Source organism: Wolffia australiana, chromosome 6 (assembly GCF_029677425.1).
Source record: "Wolffia australiana isolate 7733 chromosome 6, ASM2967742v1".
Classification (NCBI taxonomy): Eukaryota; Viridiplantae; Streptophyta; class Magnoliopsida; order Alismatales; family Araceae; genus Wolffia; species Wolffia australiana.
In genome coordinates, this window is record NC_135840.1 from 7,769,753 (window position 1) to 7,783,250 (window position 13,498).

Genomic DNA, 13,498 nt, shown 5'->3' on the forward strand with positions numbered 1-13,498 from the left:
TGGAGATGGAGATTAGAGATTAGAGATGGAGATAGAGATAGAGATTAGAGATTAGAGATTAGAGATGGAGATAGAGATTAGAGATTAGAGATGGAGATAGAGATAGAGATTAGAGATTAGAGATTAGAGATTAGAGATTAGAGATTAGAGATTAGAGATGGAGATAGAGATTAGAGATAGATATTAGAGATTAGAGATTAGAGATGGAGATAGAGATAGAGATAGAGATTAGAGATAGATATTAGAGATTAGAGATTAGAGATGGAGAAGCAACAGAGATAGAGATAGAGATTAGAGATGGAGATGGAGATGGAGATGGAGATGGAGATAGAGATAGAGATTAGAGATTAGAGATGGAGATAGAGATAGAGATTAGAGATTAGAGATTAGAGATTAGAGATTAGAGATTAGAGATGGAGATAGAGATAGAGATTAGAGATTAGAGATTAGAGATGGAGATAGAGATTAGAGATAGATATTAGAGATAGATATTAGAGATTAGAGATTAGAGATGGAGATAGAGATTAGAGATAGATATTAGAGATTAGAGATTAGAGATGGAGAAGCAACAGAGATAGAGATAGAGATTAGAGATGGAGATGGAGATGGAGATGGAGATGGAGATGGAGATGGAGATAGAGATAGAGATAGAGATAGAGATAGAGATAGAGATTAGAGATTAGAGATTAGAGATTAGAGATTAGAGATTAGAGATTAGAGATTAGAGATGGAGATGGAGATGGAGATTAGAGATTAGAGATTAGAGATGGAGATGGAGATGGAGATAGAGATAGAGATTAGAGATTAGAGATTAGAGATGGAGATAGAGATTAGAGATAGATATTAGAGATTAGAGATTAGAGATGGAGTAGAGATAGAGATAGAGATAAGAGATGGGGATGGAGATGGAGATGGAGATGGAGATGGAGATAGAGCTAGAGATAGAGATTAGAGATTAGAGATTAGAGATATATATTAGAGATTAGTGATTAGAGATGGAGAAGAGATAGAGATAGAGATAAGAGATGGAGATGGAGATGGAGATGGAGATGGAGATGGAGATAGAGATAGAGATAGAGATAGAGATAGAGATAGAGATAGAGATTAGAGATTAGAGATTATAGATTACAGATTAGAGATAGAGAAAGAGAGAGATAGACATAGAGGTAGAGAAAGAGATAGAGATAGAGATTGAGATAGAACTAGAGAGAGAGATGAGGATCAGCAGAAGTCCTCTCCTCTCTCTACACATGACTTTTCCACTTCAGAGATCCAATCCCACTTTGAATGATCATTGCGCAACACAAACAGGGCATTCCCAACAACAACAAAACATGAATTCACGGATAGAAACAGGCACAAAGAAAGATATATCGATAGAATTAGAGAGAGAGAGAGAGAGATGGAGGAGGAGGAGAGAGAGATGGTTCATCTGCTAATTGCTTCCATCGACGGGCTTGCCTTGCTGTCTGAGCTGGGCGACGGCCTCTTTCATGGCCTCTTTCCTCTTGATGCTGGCGAGAACCTTAGCCTGCAGCGGGCTCAAGCTGGGGTCCTTCTTCTCCTTGGGTGGCGGCGGCGGCGGCCTCCTCCCGGCGGCCTCCGCCTCTCCCCCGCCGCGCGCGCCGGCGCTCATCCCAACTCCGACCACCATTGAAAGAAACTCCCTGCTCCGCCCATCCTCTACTCTTCAATCTCCATCTCTAATCCCTAATCTCAAATCTCAAATCATTGTAATCTCTCGAAGAACTCACCTTCGCCGACGCTCGCCGGAGCTTCCCGCCGGTAACATTGAAGCATTCCTCGCCGCCGCGCGTGTGCCGAACGCCGCGCTCGTCGCCATGATCGGACCTTCTTCGATTTCCTCTTCTTCACCCAAATTTTCTTCTTTTTTTTATTCTTTCTGTTTTATAGATTATCTCGTGGAAGCAACCAGCCAGTCAGCCACTCGTTGGCCCTGGAAGGTAAGGTTTGTGGACGGATGACGGATGATACGATTCCGTCGTCCGTTCCGTCGTTAGGTTTGAGCTTTGGGAATCTCAAACTTCATCTGTCGTGGTGATGGCGGTGTGTTGTGAATGTCTGTCCCATATCCGGTATCTGACAACCAATATTTGATATCCGTAAAAAATCGTGACGGCTTCTGATACCGGATATTGAATGGATACCGACATTCATCTGTAGAGCGTCTATCGGGATGGATATCGAACCGTAAAGGACAAGGCGTGAAATCCGATATCTGGATATCAGAACCGATATCCTGACATTGATATCCGGTATCAAGAGAAAAAATCAATGTTAATCAAGATTTCAGATGATTTATGTTAACAAAGTCCATATGGAAGAAAACAAAAAATTTGAGGGGTATATATTAAATGAGTTAAATAATATATTTAATTTATATTTAATAACTATATATATGATTGTCAGTATCCCTGCTTACCTGCTGGATGACAGATTTCCTCTCCAAACCATTGTGCATCCACAGCTACAACGTTTCTATGTTGGATATCGAAATCCGATATCCAACTCTGATATCTGATATCGTCATCCTTCTCGAGAGATGGAGGCGGATAATAACATTGAGACGGATAACAATATCGGATATCGGTACTGCAGCAACCAATACCGTAATCTGATGTTGGTATCAGGACGGGTAAACACTAGCAGTGTGACAGTGACGGATGATGTTTTTAGAAGTTAGTGTGGAAGTTCTTGGATGGGTGATGGGACTGCTGTTGCGAAATGACGGATTTTTAAGTTATAAGAAAGAGGGAAGAGGGAGAAAGAGACACTCTGAGAGAGGAAGACTGGCTGAGAGGAAGAGAGACCGAGAGAGAGAAGAGAGAGAGACACCAAGAGAGAGAAAGAGAGTATAAGAGAGAAAAGAGTGAGAGACAGAAAAAGATAACCGAGAGATAATGAGAGATAGACAGAAAGAGAGAAAGAGAGGGAGACCGAGCGAGTGAAAGAGAGACAAAGATGGTGATAGAGAGACACCAAGAGAGATAGAGAGAGATGGTGATAGAGAGACACCGAGAGAGAGAGAGAGAGACTCCCTCTCTCTCTCTCTCTCTCTCTCTCTCTCTCTCCCTCTCGCACACAAACTTCATCTCTCGGACTTCATTACCCTCTTTTGACCTCTTTTCTGTCTCCCCTCTCTCTCTTTCTCTCTGCCTCACCCTCTCTCCCCTGCCGACTGGAGGTCCTATACGTCATTGAGTAGAGATCAGGAAACGAATCTGTAAGAAACTGAGGAGAGAGAGAGAGTGAGCCAGGGAGAGAGAGTGAAACAGATTTTAGGGCACAATCAAAAGGATCATCTCTTTACTTCACCCTGGCCCCTTTTATACAACTTAATAATTCACAAGAGGAAGAAAAGTCAAGAGGGATATTCCCTGAGGGGAATATTCCTTCCAAGGGTCATATTTAAAAATATGACCGTTGGAGTCCAGTCCAGCTGCAGTCAGCAGCTGGACTGTCCAAGGACTGGATTTCCAGTCGTTGGAGAAAAACTGGGCCTGACTAAAGTCAGGCCCAGAATATATTAGGCCCTAATGGGCCTAATATATGGGCCCTACCGGGCCTGCACTAATGGGCCCTTAATGGGCCTGTAGTGAGATGGTTCGGTTAGTGGTGTATTTTATTCCTTCCCTAGGATTAGTCTATTACACTTTACAAGGCCTTTGGCCCACAGAATGCTATACTGATAACAGAATCTACCAAATTTCAGTCTGGCAAGTAGGTCAATCAAAATGCAATTCAAATCAATATGATTGACTCACTTGATGTATTATACGCTCTTTTAACATTGAGTAGAAGGAAAAAAGAAAAAGTGAGGCCGGGTGAGATCAGATCAGGATGAGAAGATGGTGTAAGTTAGACATGTGCGAATTTTGTTCTAGTTTTGCATGAATGTACGAATTTTGTTAGTTTTTGAAGAAAATGAACAGAACAAAGAATAAGGCCCAGTGCGGTTCTTTTGTGCGAATTATTTATTTGTTTTAAACGGACAGAACAACCATGTCTAGGTGTAACCCACAAAAGAGACGCACCACAAGAAAACCCAGAGAGAAAAAGAAGCTGCACAAAAGATTGCAAAATGAGGTTGTTCTCCTGAAATGACACGACCCTTCAACAAAATCGACCACTAATTTGTGACCTCAGAGAAAGAGCAGAACAAAAATCATAAATTTAATTTCTTGAAAGCGGTAATATCCAGATCCTAACTTTGACAGCAAAAGGAGAAAACTCTAAATCCGGGGAACATGATTTCGGAGTCCACTCGCGAGAAGTAAAATTTAGTACAAAACTAGGAAGCAGATCCAGTTCACTCCTCGTCTTCGTCGTCGTCATCGCCCTCGCCATCGTCGGCAGCGTTGAGGGCGTTGAGCCGCTCGATCAGCTTCGCCTTCCTCTCCTCGTAAGTCAGCTTCTTCAAATTGAACCTGGAGACAACCCACCATGTTAAAAACTTGAACGTTTTGTGAAAATTTCGAGTCAACGGGGCTCGGAGCGTTGACCTCTTGTGTTCCTTGGGGGCGGGCTTGGTTGACTTTGTAGGAGATGGGTCAGCGCGGATGGCAGCGTGAACCTTCTTGTACAGCTCTTCCATTTCATCTGCTTCGATTCCTTTGCTGATGAATTTGCTGAAGTGGGTACTGTACTTCTCAGGCTCGTCTTCCATCAAAGTCTGAAAAGTACTATTTAATGTGAAAATTCTAGAGAGAGAAAGAGAGAAATCCGGAGAGAGAAAGAGTAAGTTTTGACCTTCATGTAGGATGCAACGTGGCCACCGTAGATGTACTTCCTGTGGACTTCTGCGTCGAGCTGCTTGTCTTCTTTGTTGAAGCCGGCGAACCTCTTCTCACCGTGAGGAATGTCTAGACCGCCATCCAGAGCTCCCTGAAAAAACCCACAAAAATTAATTAAGACTCGCATTTAGTGGGTATTTCTCCATATCAATTGCGAAGAAATTAACCTTCAGAGCACCGAAAACTCGGTTCCCGGTTGTCGTCTTGACGAGACCGACGTCGAGGAAGGCGCGGAAAGGCCTCCTGCTCTCATTTGGCTCAACGGAGAAGTCCTCTCCGGTGGCCTGAATTACAGAAATGTTGTTAAATGATACAAAGAACTAATTAATGATTGGTAATTAATCATAATTGTGACTTATATACCTCGACATTCCCTTCGTATTCACCGTCCAAGTTGAGGGTCTTCAGGACTCGGCGGGCGAGGAGAAGCCCAGTGCAGTAAGCTGCAATAATGTATTTGTTGTTTTAATATAAAGAATAAATTTAATTCAAAAGAAGGGTTTTGAAAACTTACCAGCGGCATAGTTGGTTAGACCAACAGTGAGCCCATACTTTGGGAGCTCGTGCGAGTAGGCGGAGGCAAGGATCAAATCACCAGCAATGCTGGCAGAGACAATCTGGGCAACGATATCCTTGTTGGTCTGTTTTTATAGTGTTAACCATGGAAAACTTTGGTATAGATGAGAGATAAAATTAAACTAAATGAAAACTTCCTCCTAAACACGTTTTTGGGATACAAATCGGACGACGAAGCGATACTTGGGTGTGTTATACTTGTTCTTGTCCTGGTTGATCAACCGGATTCTGGCGCGATAATCGGTCTTACCCTCTGAAAAGAACCAATCCAAATATAAATATACACTTGGGCAAGCAAAAGAATCGAATATTAATTAAGGGTTTCCAAAGATTTACGTCTTCTTCTCTTGAATTTTACTTGGAAACGCTTGAAGTATGCCCTAGTCTTCTGCGCCTTTACAAAGGCCTGAAAACATGATGCACACGGATATCTCTATTAGACTAATAAAATTCATAGTGTCTAGAAATACGGCTAGGCAAAGGGATGGAAAAAGGAACATGACGTTACCAGGAGAGAGTTTCAATATTGTAAGTGAAGTTTTAATTTTGTAATCGTTGGATCTAAAATTTGGTAACTTCAACAAATCAAGAGGTTAACATGAACATACCTGACTTACTGAATAATCTTGGAGCTTCGCATTAAATAAAAAAAAAGGTTTCACATTAAGATGTTTTCTGTTCTCGCGTGAGAAACAGCATTAAGAACTGAAGACGGGCACCCTAGCGAAGATATAACGGAATAGCAAATACGACTACTTGTATAGACACTTTCAAGCAGTGTATGATTACATAACGAAATCTTATAAGAATCATGCATTTCATTTTCGGATCCCGGATTAATCAAAAGCAAAATAACGACGTTTAATCCCAAAGGCCAAACTCAGGTGTGTAGAGTGGTTGAATGCAAAACAACATTGATGAAATACGAGATAGAAAGAAGTTAGAAATCTAATCAAAACGAAGAAAACGGCGAAATGAAAAAAAGGTAACCAAACTGCCTTCCCTGTACTACACAAAAAAGGAACCTGAAAAGCAAGGCAACAACCTGATTTCTACAGCCAGAACAGAACCAATCGTTCAATCTTCTATAGATTAACCACATAACAAAGAGATTAACCCGTGAAACAGATCAAAACTAAGGAATCTAACCATCGTAGATCAGCTGCTGCGTCGCCTCCTCGCACCAGCGCCGGCAGGTCGAGTGATGAGAGGGTTTTGTGGCGGAGGCGCCCTTCTCTTTAAGACTTCCGCAAACCCTAGCCATAAAACAACGATGTGGACGGCTCAGATTCATCGAGCCCCACCAGCGGCTCAGATTAAGCTCTACCGATCGGACGGTCGAAATGTCCCCATCTCCAATCCGAACCGTCCATTAATTAGTCTCCTCATAGCCGGGCCAGTTAAGAGAGAGGATCCGATATGCGACCGAGATATCGGGTTTTAATTTACCGGTTAAGAGGATCCGAAGTATTCGTTCTTATATATTCCTCTTTGCTATGCTAAACTTTCGTGTCTGATTTTCTCGTCACGCTCGGTGCCAAGTAGAGAATTTCGTTGGTATGCTTCCTTTTTCTACTATTTTATGATGTTTTCTGTCTTGGGTTGGCGTGAAAATTACGTCTTTTATTTGATCTTTCGTATCTCTCTTTCGTTGTCTTCTTCGAGTAATTTTATAGCTAGGGTTTAAGCTTGGGTTTTCTGCTGAAACTGGCTGTCGCGAGAGCTAGATCGTGGTGTTTGTTTAATCTTTTTATGCAAATATTGAACCCGAGAAGTAGGTCTATGCCGAGAATATTGCCAAAAAATTGGATTTTATGAAAATTGGATTAAGAATTAGGCTTGCGTACTACTTTAATAGTTACCTGAAGTCTATTTATCTTTTTACTTCTCAGCTAGTGTTAATGAGGAGACCAGAGGATACTGTTTTTCTTAATCACTGTATTTTTTGCATAACTGGAATTAAACAATTGATCTGGCTTGCAGCAGCATAGGGAAATATGTGATTTTTTAATAAAGAATCTTGATTCAAAGTTTTTCTGTGGATCATTAATCTGAACCCAGTATGATGAGAATATTGCTGTAGATGATAGTAGAAGCCATAGCTGATAGCAAGGGTGAGACTTTATTTTTTAATGTAGTCAGTCAATCAAGCAACCGAACTTGGCATTCAAGTTTATGCAGGACGTGAATATTTATCCAACTGTGAAGACCATCATGTTGCCTTGAACGTGTCTATTAATTGTTATCCTCGGCGCAATTTTCTTATCTTTCTCGCTTTGCTCACACCCCAAGAACCGGCCATTGGAACGTGGATACTAGCTGATTTCATCTTTCTCAGGCATTTAAGAAAGGGAAAAAGAAACTAACTTGCCAGTTGGGTTTGATTGTGAAGTCACTCTTTTTCTAAAAGTTGGTCATTTACTTTTACCTTTTCATGTTCATCGCCAAAGCCAAATGCTTGTCAGACGGGCAGGCATTTAATCTTCTCTCTAAATTGAGAACAAAACCAGCCTTCATATTAAATTTCATGTGTTTAACATGCAGCGTGGGAAATGATGTTGGCGGCGCCCGGAGATGGGGCGAACTCGTGGGCACTCTCGGCTCCAAGGCCCGCAGCGGAGCGGCCCGCCCACGACGCCGTTAAACCGAAGCGGAATTCAAGCTTGGAGTCTCCGATCATGCTGCTAACCGGCCACCAGAGCGCCATCTGCACACTGAAGTTCAATCCCTCCGGCTCGGCCATCGCCTCGGGGTCCCACGATAAGGAGATCTTCCTCTGGAGAACCCAGGGAGACTGCAACAACTTCCTGGTGCTGAGAGGCCACAAGAATGCGGTTTTGGAGGTGCAGTGGACAGCTGACGGCGGCCAGCTTGTCTCTGCCAGCGCCGACAAGACCCTCCGCGCCTGGGACGCAGAGACGGGAAAGCAGATAAAGAAGATGACGGAGCACGCCTTCGTCGTCAACGCCTGCTCCGCCGCCCGCCGCGGGCCGCCGCTGGTGGCCAGCGGCTCCGACGACGGCACCTCCAAGGTCTGGGACCTGCGCCAGCGGGGCGCAGTCCAGAACCTCGGCACGGAGCACCAGATCGCCGCGGTTAGCTTCTCCGATGCCTCCGACAAGGTCTACACTGGCGGCGTGGACGACGTGGTCAAGGTCTGGGACCTCCGGCGCGTGGAGGTCGTGGACCGGCTCCACGGCCACAGCGACATGATCACGGGGATGCAGCTCAGCGCCGACGGCTCGTACCTTCTGACCAACGCCATGGACTGCACACTGCGTATCTGGGACATGCGGCCGTACGCGCCGGAGAACCGCTGCGTGAAGATCTTCTCCGGCCACCAGCACAACTTCGAGAAGAACCTGCTGCGGTGTGGGTGGTCGCCGGATGGGAGCAAGGTGACGGCGGGTAGCGCGGACCGGATGGTGTACGTGTGGGACACGACGTCGCGCCGGATCTTGTACAAGCTCCCCGGCCACACCGGCTCCGTCAACGAGACCGCCTTCCACCCGGCCGAGCCCGTCATCGGCTCCTGCGGCAGCGACAAGAACATCTACCTCGGCGAGATCTAAGAGTGTTCGTCCTCCCCCCACGATCTCTTTCCTCGTTTGTCTGCAACTGGTCGTTTTTTTGGCGGGAAATCGCTGCGCCAGAACTACAAATCCGTCCCATCGTCGTGTTTAGGACCGAGGACCGGTCCATTTGAGGTTGGATAGGTTTGTCCAACAGGTTTAGGTGCAAGGGTCAAACCGGACCGAAAGTCTATTGTTTAATATTATTTTAATATTTTCTATAAAATTCTAAAAATATCAAATGCCTCTCGATGGAGAGGTTTAACATTACTAGGAACATGTTTTTGACCATCTGAGGGTACCCACTTGATGTAGAGTATATTTAACATTACTAGGAACATAAATTTTCCACTTTGACTTTGACAATGACAATTCAATCTGATCAGACCGAGGCTGGTCGTTGGATGGGACGGAGAAGTAGCATTGGGACGGGACGGATGACGGGTCGTTGGATTTTTTTTTTAATTTTTAAATTTGCTAGTTTGTTACGGTGTGGGCCGAGATTGTGGGTTGTTGGTTTCTCTTCAGTATATATATTATTTATATTATGTTCACTTGTTCTAAGTACGTCGATTTTGGGAAGGAGGGGGTTTTCTCTCTGGATGATGGAAGAGCGCGTCAGGTGGAGAATTGTTGAATAGAGGTGATTTTCTGGATAGATTCTTTGCTTTTCCCCCTTGTTTCTGCATTTTTTATCTTCTGAAAGTGGAGAAGATTGTGCGGTTTTTCGGTTGTCGCGGTTTCTGTACTGCGGATCGCGTCATGAGATGAACTACCGTCGTCTTGTCGCCAGTCCGCGTTCAATTAACCGCGACTTCTTTCGGATGCTGCTGCATTTAGATTTAAGTTCAACTTCTGATCGCCTGGTTTCGTCAATTTGTAGTTAGTCCGGTCACGAAATCTTGATTCTTTTGTACGAGTTTGTGAATTTTGGAAATTTAAATTCGGAGGACAGCGTTTCAGTTTCCTCGATATTTTCCTTAAAACCAGGGTCTGGATTGCCTACTTGTCCAGTCTTTGGCCCTAGAATTTGCCGTCGGCTTAGAACCTCACCGTTTGTGGAATTTGATCTTATTCAAATCTCGCGCTGATGCTGTTTACTCGCAAGATTGCATATAAACGCATGAATGAAGAAAAGTCCGGAAAATTAGAAACATGGAAGAATTGTATAGCTCTTATATTCTTGGCCTTCCACTGATATATCCTTTTCCTCATCATATCAATACCTAATATGCGGATTCCATGGCACAATGGATTTTCATAAGGGTTTGGTTAAAATATAAAGAAGCAGAGGATGAAGGAGAGAAACATGATCGTCCGTACTTATTACACAATCTTTTTCTTTGGAATAATTTGGGGGTAGGTGTTATAGTGGAGAAGAAGCAGCAAAAAGGGGGTTTGGCAGTTCCAATTTGTTGTATGCTTCCTGGGGCTTCAAATGCGCCGCCACATTTTAATTATTAAATCAACATGTTATTATGACCCCACATGATGCAATTTGTCCTTTTTAATCACATCTTATACATAAAATATGAAGAAGATCATCATGATCATCTGTGGTGGGCTTTCATTGTGCTGAATTGGAACCACATTCATGTCGTCCAGAAAATTGTTTTATTGCATAGTTTGTCCTTCTGCAGACGCCCCTTGGTCCACCTGTCTAAACCGTAGCTGCCAGAGGGATAGTCCTAAAGAACAACTCATTTCGCCGCTGAGAGTCCCAATATTTGTATTGGGTTACAATGTGATTGGTCTCGAGGACGCTATACGATGGATTCGATAAAATCGGATCTCTTAAGGGGATGATCACTTATGTCCCAATACTTACAGGTAAACAGGCATCTTTCGACATAATTTCATGATACCCACAACATCTTTGGAAGGGATGAATTCTGATTTTTACTTTTTTCTGCTTTGTATTTGCTTCATGGAACTTCTTGGGTTATTGTTCTCTTTTCGGGTACCCTTTAGAATTGACATCCTCTAACGACCAAATGATTGCTCTCCAGGCTTAGATTTTGAAATTCCATAAAATCGGTCATGGCAGCAGACCTGGCAGACGATTGCCTCCTTGCCATCTTTGCGAAGCTGGAGACCTCTGATCACAACGCCTTCGGCCTCACCTGCCGCCGCTGGCTTGCTATCCAGAACGCTGCACGCACATCCCTAACTCTCAAGCCGTGCTACAACCATCACTCCAGCTCCATCTACTCTAGTTACCTCCCCAGGCTTCTGGCACGGTTTCCGCAGTTACACTCCATATCATTCTCCGGCTGCCCAAAGTTGCCAGCGACAGCTCTTAGAATGCTTAAAGAGTCGAGCCAGCACCTCCGCTCGCTTGCCTTCCACTACTGCACCGATGTTTCAGACAAGGCTCTCTGCTTCCTCTTTGCAGGGTGTTCTCGCTTGGTCTCCGTAGTGCTCTATCGGAGCAGCATCTCCGACAGGGGGCTGGAGGTTCTTGCCAGTAGCTGCCCCGGTCTGCTCAACCTGAACCTCTCCCACTGCGCCGCCGTCTCCGACGCCGGCGTCGCCGCCCTCTGCCAGAATTGCCGGCAGCTGCGGGTCCTGGTGATCACATCTTGCAGTGGCATCTCCGGTCACGGCCTCGCCGACTGCTCGTCCACGCTGGAGTCTGTGGAGGCAGAGTCCTGCCCGCTAACTGTGGACGGGCTCCGTGCTGCAGTCAGCGGCGGCGGGCTCCGGTACTTGAGCATTGCCGGGCTGAGGAATTGGGCTGGCGGCAGTGGCAGCTTGGCGGTAATCGGCGGTGGGATGGCTGCCGGACTTCGGGTGCTTAACCTGAGGCTGTGCAGGTTCATGGGGGATGACGCGGCGGCGGCCATAGCCGAGGGGTGCCCACGGCTGGAGGAGTGGAATCTCGGGTTGTGCCATGAGATCAGGCTGGGGGGGTGGTCGGCAATGGCGGCTCGCTGCCTGAGCCTGAAGGTGCTCCACGTCAATCGGTGCAGGAACCTCTGCGACGATGGGCTCGCGGCGCTGCAGGGCGGGTGCCGACGGTTGGAGGTGCTTTATATACAGGGCTGCCCCAAGGTGACGGCGCTTGCGATGGAGGCGTTTCGGTTGGCCAGGGGAGCAGTCCTGGTGAAGCCAGAGGAGAGTGTGTACATTGGCCCCTGCTTGGATGCCTTATTTAAGGTAACTATTTAACTGATTGGCTCTCTTTTTACTACTCTGAAAATATATATATATATTTTTTGAAATTTTGAACTGTGATCACATGCCCATGCTGTGGTCACCAATGAGGACTTCCCAGGTGGTCACCCGTCGTGGTACTGCTATCGCCCAAGCACACTTAACTTCGGAGTTCTAATGGGATCCATTATACTAGTGTGCTGATACTGGTGAGATGGTTATAATTGTGATTATAGTGATATGTTGGGTTAGATTTGTCTACGTCTTCTTAGCTGAAGGTTGATGAATTATGCCAGGGTATTAGTTTAAGAATACTTAGCTTAATGATTTTGATTAGTGTTTAAAATTTGGCGTTACTGACTTAATCATTAACGTACCTCGGTGAACACAGTTAGATGAACCATTGACATTTGAGCGTCATCTGGTGATAATTGAATTTAAATTAGAAGCTTAATGGATTGAATTAGAAAACAAGAAGTTTAAAGTTTGACTATTTTGATGAAACAAGACCTCTTGTTGCAACCAGAGAGGTTAACCATAAATCCGATGTAGAATATATATGTTACAAAAATGAACTAAACTTGTTCATTTGTCACATACACATCCTGATGTTTTATACTCATTTTCCCTCGTAGACCAGTTTATCCAGAGTTCTTTTTTATGTTGGTCATAAGTTCTGAATTAAATGATAGGGGTAATGGGACTTGGCCTCACCTTTAGATAATTATTAATATGGTATTGTGGAGGTCCCACAAATCCCATTTGAGGTACCAGTAAAACCCACCTGTGATGAAAAACCTAGTTTAAGCATTGGATATCAATTAGTGACTCAAAATTTATAAAAAAACAAGGTCTGGATAAGAGTCCAAAGCATTCCATTAAAGTGTTATGATTTATAACAAATATTCTCCCAATATAACTTTTAAGATCTTCAATCAAACGTTATGAAATCAAAATGTTTACATTATTATCATGATATAATATTAATTTTAGAGTCATTATTCAAAAAAAAAATATTAATTTTAGAGTCAAATAATATTCATTGCATATTTTTTCTCGGTATCCCTCTTTATGAGGTGTTGCTTGTAATGTATTTCCACATACGACAAGTTACCATTATTCCTTACTCTTTAAAAATACAATTTTACTTATATTCACAAACATAAAATGGCATAATATGTCTATAGTTAATAATAATTGTATTAATAAAGATGTAATGATTTATGAGAAAGATTGTCCCAATATTACCTTCAGATCTTCAATCAAACGATACGAAATCAAAATATTTACATTATTATCATGATATGATATCAATTTTAGAGTCAAATAATATTCATTGAATATATTTTTCTTGGTATCCCTCTCTATGTGGTGTTGTTT

At 43.8% G+C, this 13,498-nt stretch overlaps 4 protein-coding genes across 5 annotated transcripts; 2 read left to right on the forward strand and 2 right to left on the reverse strand.

Moving 5' to 3' along the window:
• Nucleotides 1-1,263: 1,263 nt before the first annotated feature.
• LOC144704826 (uncharacterized) lies at nt 1,264-1,912 on the reverse strand. The gene is made up of 2 exons (XM_078577373.1): nt 1,755-1,912; nt 1,264-1,667 (listed from the first exon to the last, which is right to left on the reverse strand). The coding sequence occupies exons 1-2, from the start codon at nt 1,841-1,843 to the stop codon at nt 1,436-1,438; spliced, it is 321 nt and encodes a 106-aa protein (XP_078433499.1). The 5' UTR covers nt 1,844-1,912; the 3' UTR covers nt 1,264-1,435.
• A 2,265-nt stretch (nt 1,913-4,177) lies between these two features.
• LOC144704391 (large ribosomal subunit protein uL18-like) lies at nt 4,178-6,633 on the reverse strand. The gene is made up of 9 exons (XM_078576806.1): nt 6,540-6,633; nt 5,727-5,796; nt 5,552-5,643; nt 5,329-5,455; nt 5,178-5,257; nt 4,982-5,098; nt 4,771-4,905; nt 4,524-4,693; nt 4,178-4,448 (listed from the first exon to the last, which is right to left on the reverse strand). The coding sequence occupies exons 1-9, from the start codon at nt 6,540-6,542 to the stop codon at nt 4,331-4,333; spliced, it is 912 nt and encodes a 303-aa protein (XP_078432932.1). The 5' UTR covers nt 6,543-6,633; the 3' UTR covers nt 4,178-4,330.
• Nucleotides 6,634-6,837: 204 nt separating this feature from the next.
• Nucleotides 6,838-9,116, forward strand: LOC144704294 (Transducin/WD40 repeat-like superfamily protein). Its single transcript, XM_078576664.1, has 2 exons — nt 6,838-6,947; nt 7,935-9,116. Exon 2 carries the CDS (start codon nt 7,943-7,945, stop codon nt 8,960-8,962), a length of 1,020 nt encoding a protein of 339 aa, XP_078432790.1. The 5' UTR covers nt 6,838-6,947; nt 7,935-7,942; the 3' UTR covers nt 8,963-9,116.
• A 394-nt stretch (nt 9,117-9,510) lies between these two features.
• On the forward strand, nt 9,511-12,379 carry LOC144704293 (RNI-like superfamily protein). 2 transcript variants are annotated; one of them, XM_078576663.1, is made up of 4 exons: nt 9,511-9,605; nt 10,603-10,792; nt 10,972-12,121; nt 12,240-12,379. In XM_078576663.1, exons 3-4 carry the CDS (start codon nt 11,003-11,005, stop codon nt 12,294-12,296), a joined length of 1,176 nt encoding a protein of 391 aa, XP_078432789.1. In that variant the 5' UTR covers nt 9,511-9,605; nt 10,603-10,792; nt 10,972-11,002; the 3' UTR covers nt 12,297-12,379. The 2 variants fall into 2 exon arrangements, with proteins under 2 accessions (XP_078432789.1, XP_078432788.1); XM_078576662.1 differs by lacking the exon at nt 10,603-10,792 and having other exon boundaries at nt 9,514-9,605.
• The last annotated feature ends 1,119 nt before the right edge of the window (nt 12,380-13,498 follow it).